General features: G+C 44.4%; 2 protein-coding genes across 2 annotated transcripts; one reads left to right on the top strand and one right to left on the bottom strand.

Moving 5' to 3' along the window:
• Positions 1-291: 291 nt before the first annotated feature.
• LOC131002741 (putative fasciclin-like arabinogalactan protein 20) lies at positions 292-1,510 on the top strand. The gene has a single exon (XM_057929210.1). The coding sequence runs from the start codon at positions 503-505 to the stop codon at positions 1,508-1,510; it is 1,008 nt and encodes a 335-aa protein (XP_057785193.1). The 5' UTR covers positions 292-502.
• Positions 1,511-1,629: 119 nt separating this feature from the next.
• Positions 1,630-4,169, bottom strand: LOC131002740 (pentatricopeptide repeat-containing protein At1g71060, mitochondrial-like). Its single transcript, XM_057929209.1, is given in 2 exon segments — positions 1,630-1,852; positions 1,855-4,169. Coding segments are annotated over 2 exon segments (1,656 nt in total). The 5' UTR covers positions 3,446-4,169; the 3' UTR covers positions 1,630-1,787.
• Positions 4,170-4,514: the final 345 nt, after the last annotated feature.

Here is a 4,514-nt window from a genome sequence, read left to right as displayed (position 1 = left end):
TTTGTGTGTGTGTGTGTGTGTGTGTGAGAGAGAGAGAGAGAGAAAAAAAAGTGTGTGTATGTATGATTTGGCAATTCCGGCAGCCACCTCAGATTAGTTTGGACGAAATTACAACTTATGGGATATTTAAGAGTCAATCATAAATTCATGTATTTTTTGGCCAAAGAAAAAGGTCATGATATAAACTAGAAAATTAACAAACTCTATGTATTTTATGGCAATAACCCCTTATATTTACATAACTTTATTTTAAAAACATGTGTTATTGTTCATTAATTACTGAAATAAAATAAGAATACGTCACGTTTAAATTCGGGAAAAAGTAATAAAATGAAGTTAACTAACAATTAAAAAAAAAAAACTAATCTAAGAAAATATTTTGTTGGGAAAGAGTAGACTGCATATTATTGTCAGTTAGAGAGATGTCCAATAGAAGAATTCCACGTGTCCCCTCCCGCGAAATCCACAATATGAAAGCAGTTAGCTGAAACATGAGAGAGCTATGGCGTCTCTGAAACTAGTCCTTCCACTCCTCTTCCTCTTCGCCCTCTCTACCGCCGCCCAACCATCTCCGGCTCCGCTTCCTCCGCCGCCGCCGCCGCCTCCTTCTTCGTTGTCGGATGCGGTGGAGACTCTGGCGAACTCGGGGTACATGGCCATGTCATTGACCCTGGAAGAGATCAAGCTCCCGTCGAGTCCTCTGACCATATTCTCCCCTCCCGACGCCTCCTTCAGCTCCGGCGGTCAGCCCTCTCTCGCTCATCTCCTCCTCCACTTCTCCCCCGTGTCCCTCTCCCCCGCCGCTCTCCTCTCCTTCCCCTTCTCCACCCCCATCCCCTCCCTCTCCCCCTCCAAACACCTCATCGTCACCTCCATCCAATCCCACAAGATCTCCATCCACAACGTCGGCGTCTCCGGCGTCCCGCTCCTCGACGACGGCTTCGTCCTGGTCTACGCCGTCGACGATTTCTTCGATCTCAACTTCACCCTCCCCTTCTCCATCCCCGCGCCCAAACCCGAATTCTTGCGCTGCACCAAGCTGGAGACGCTCTCCCGCTTCCGCGATGCTGCCGGAGTTCTCAAGACGAGGGGGCACTCCATCATGGCCTCCTTTCTTGAGCTGCAGCTTCTCGGGTTCCTCGACGACCGCGGCGGCGATGACTGGACTGTGTTCGCGCCGGCCGATCAAGAACTGGTGGAGTTTTCTGGGGATTTTCTTGAGTACTCCTCCCTGCTGACGAGGCACGTGGCGCCCTGCAAAATGGGGTGGCTTGATCTTGAAGGATCCGACGGTAGCACGGCACCAATCTTGAATGTCAAGGGGTTTGCTTTGAATATCAGCAAGGATAGAGACGATCAGATGTTGATGGTCAATGGGGTTGAGATTGCGTTTCCAGACATGTATGAGAGTGAGAGGCTGGTCATTCATGGGATCAAAGGGGTCATTGCGCTGCCGGAGCTAGACGCCGACCAAGAGTTGCTGGAGGAGTTTCCGGCGCAACAAAGCTGACCTACCAAAGATGCCAACTTTTTCACTTTTTTTTACTCATCCTCTTGTTTCTTGTATAAACACATACTGCCATTGTTGAGGTTTTGATATTTGCATTTGTTGTTCTGTATTAGTATTCTTTAGGTCAAATGCAATACAATGCATCTACTCATTTTCAGAGCATGAGGAATTGATTTCAAGAATCAAGATTGTCATTGGCAAAGTCTCATTTTGGGAAACAGAAAGCAAGAATTAATATAACCTAATGAGTTAAATTAGTGTATAGCACAACATGAAATCAACCAACAAAAGGGGATTTCCTCAGCTTCTCAATTTTGTGAGCAAAGATAATGACAATGTCTGTTTCCCCTCTTTAACAAGAAACTGCTTCAGCTGCTTGAACATGCGATCTGGAGGCCGCACGCCCATTTCCAGCATCTCATGAAAATATTTGCAGGCAGCATCTATCCTCCTTTCATTGCATAAGCTATCAATCAATGCTGAAAACATGTGCATCCCCGGGAGCACGCCCCTCGCCTTCATCTGCCCCCATATTTGCATTGCCATATCCGTGCGCCCTTCGTTGCAGAACATCCTCACCATGATCTCGTATGTGCTCACACTCGGCTCACACCCCATCTCCCCTTTCATCCTCTGAAAAACACCATACGCCTCTTTGCTTCTCTGAAGTTTTACAAGATTATTAAGGATTATATCATATGTTCGCGTGTTAGGCCCGACTCCACATTTCCTCATCTCATCAACTACCTTATAAGCATCATGCATCCTCCATGACTTGCAATAAGCACCCACCAAAGCATTATATGTGGGAGCCTCGACATCACAGCCGCTGCCCTTGCATAATTCGTAGAACTTGACAGCTTCGTTCAACCTCTTTACGGACCCCAAACCATTTATCAAGGTACAATATATATGAGGCGTTGCCTTAATATTCTTTCCTTCCATCTCATAGTATAATCTTACAGCATCATCATACTTTCCTCCTTTGCAGTAAGCATTGATAAGAATCCCATAAGTCACAACATCAGGCTCAAATCCATCCTCCTTCATCTCGCGAAAAACCTCATCAAGCCTTAGGAAGTTGCGCTCTTGACCCCACCCCTCCAACATGATCGTGTATGATTTGAGGTCGGGCATAAACCTCGTGTTTTTCCATTTGTCGAACACCATTTGGGCCCTCTCCACTTGCCTAGATTTGCTTAATGTGTCGAGCAATCTATTGTAGTCCTGCAGCTCAGGCTTCATTCCATACTTTCTCTCCATCCTCTCAAACGTCTCTATAGCCTCTTTTACCTTCCTCGCCCTCGCTAGCCTCCGCGAAATCAGGGCAAATGTGTCAGCACAAAGCAGGCCTTTCAGTTTCATCTCATCCACCAATAACCACACCATTTTGAACTGTTTGATTTTCCCCAATGACTCAATTAGACAGTTGTAGCATTCTGAACTGTGCTGAAAACCTTTTTTCTTCTCCGCCCACCGGAAAAAGGACAGCGCCATGATTCCACCATTGTTTAATCTCTTTAACACTTCAAGAACCACATTTGGAGACAGACAATCAGTCGAAGTAGCAGAATTCATGGCGGCTTCTACATTTTGCGAATTCCCAATCGCGGATACTAGCTTACAGATCACTTCTGCTTGTTGCGCGGTTTCAAAATCTGCTTTAAGCTTTACTTGGGCATTTTTACAAACAGTTACCGCCCTCGCTGGAACATTGACAAAATTGCACCTTTGCACTGCAAAACTTGGGGTTTTTTGTGGGAAATGTACTGGGAGTAAAGGATTTGAGGGAAATAAGATGTGATTTCGGCGATATAGGGGTGATGTGTAGCTCTGTGTGGGATTTAATTGGGTGAGAATTGTGGAATAAGGTGGTGTATGAGAGGATTTTAACAGGGATTTCGTTATATTTCTCCGGAAATCTTTTAGATGCATTGAAAGAAATGAAATGATTGAAGTTGTATCGAGGCGAAACAAATGTAGTGGGTGATTGCAAATGGATTTGCAGAGTATCAACGATTAGGGTTTTACATGACACGGATGAAAGCAAAATCCACTTTAGGGCACCCTTTGTGGTATGGTTTTCTATCAAGCTGCGATTGTTTAGGCATGTAATTACCATCTTTAAAAGATACTCCCTCTCTCTACAAAAATTATCCCAACTTTTTTTTTTCCATTCATCTATAAAAAATATGTTACATTCATTTCTAATAATAGCATTCACATAACTCCACTCACATATCCTTGTTACATTATCAACTTCACACAACTTCCTTGCCCGCACTCACCCGCGCTCGCTCGAGGGCCTTCCACACCCAGCGTTGTGCGCTCAGTCGAGCGGTCAAGGGATTCCTCGCCCCCAGCGCCCCCTTGCTTCCCAGCAGGCGTGCTCTCCTCCCAGCGATCGAGCTCAAGGCCTAGCGGCTAAGCTTCTTGCCTATCGCCCGAGCCTCAAATTCCAGCGGGCGAGTGCTTTCAAACCTCGCGCCCGAACCACAATTCCAGCGGCCAAGCTCTCTCTCTCTCACGCCCTTCTTTTAATCGCGTGTTCTATTTTAAGAAAATAGAAGAAAAAATGCATTTTACTTTAGGGGTTATAAAAGTGTTGACTTCTCATTTTCCTAGGGCATGCTCACTCTTACACTTTCCCAGACGCAGTTCTAGCCATCGTTCCAGACGCCAGTTTCTTAGTTAGGGTTTATTCATTTTCTTATTTCAGTCTTACACCTAAAATAATTAGTAGTCAGAGATTCTTTTCCAGTTATCATCAATTACTGTAAGTTTTTATTTATTGCTTAGATAAACTCTGGATTTATGATTTCAATACCGTAGTTTTTATTTATTTCTGGATGCTCTTTATATTTATTCTTATTATTAATTTCTTCCCTGTCTAGATAATTATTATTTATATTGCGCAATTAGTTTAATGAATTATTGTTTTTCCTCAAGAACCCTAGCGTAGATTTCCATGCTTTTTTTTCCGGCATATTATTTTAGTTCTTGC

The sequence above is a fragment of the Salvia miltiorrhiza genome, unplaced genomic scaffold (genome assembly GCF_028751815.1).
Source record: "Salvia miltiorrhiza cultivar Shanhuang (shh) unplaced genomic scaffold, IMPLAD_Smil_shh fragScaff_scaffold_178_2, whole genome shotgun sequence".
Classification (NCBI taxonomy): Eukaryota; Viridiplantae; Streptophyta; class Magnoliopsida; order Lamiales; family Lamiaceae; genus Salvia; species Salvia miltiorrhiza.
This window is presented reverse-complemented; position numbering and strand designations above follow the sequence as displayed.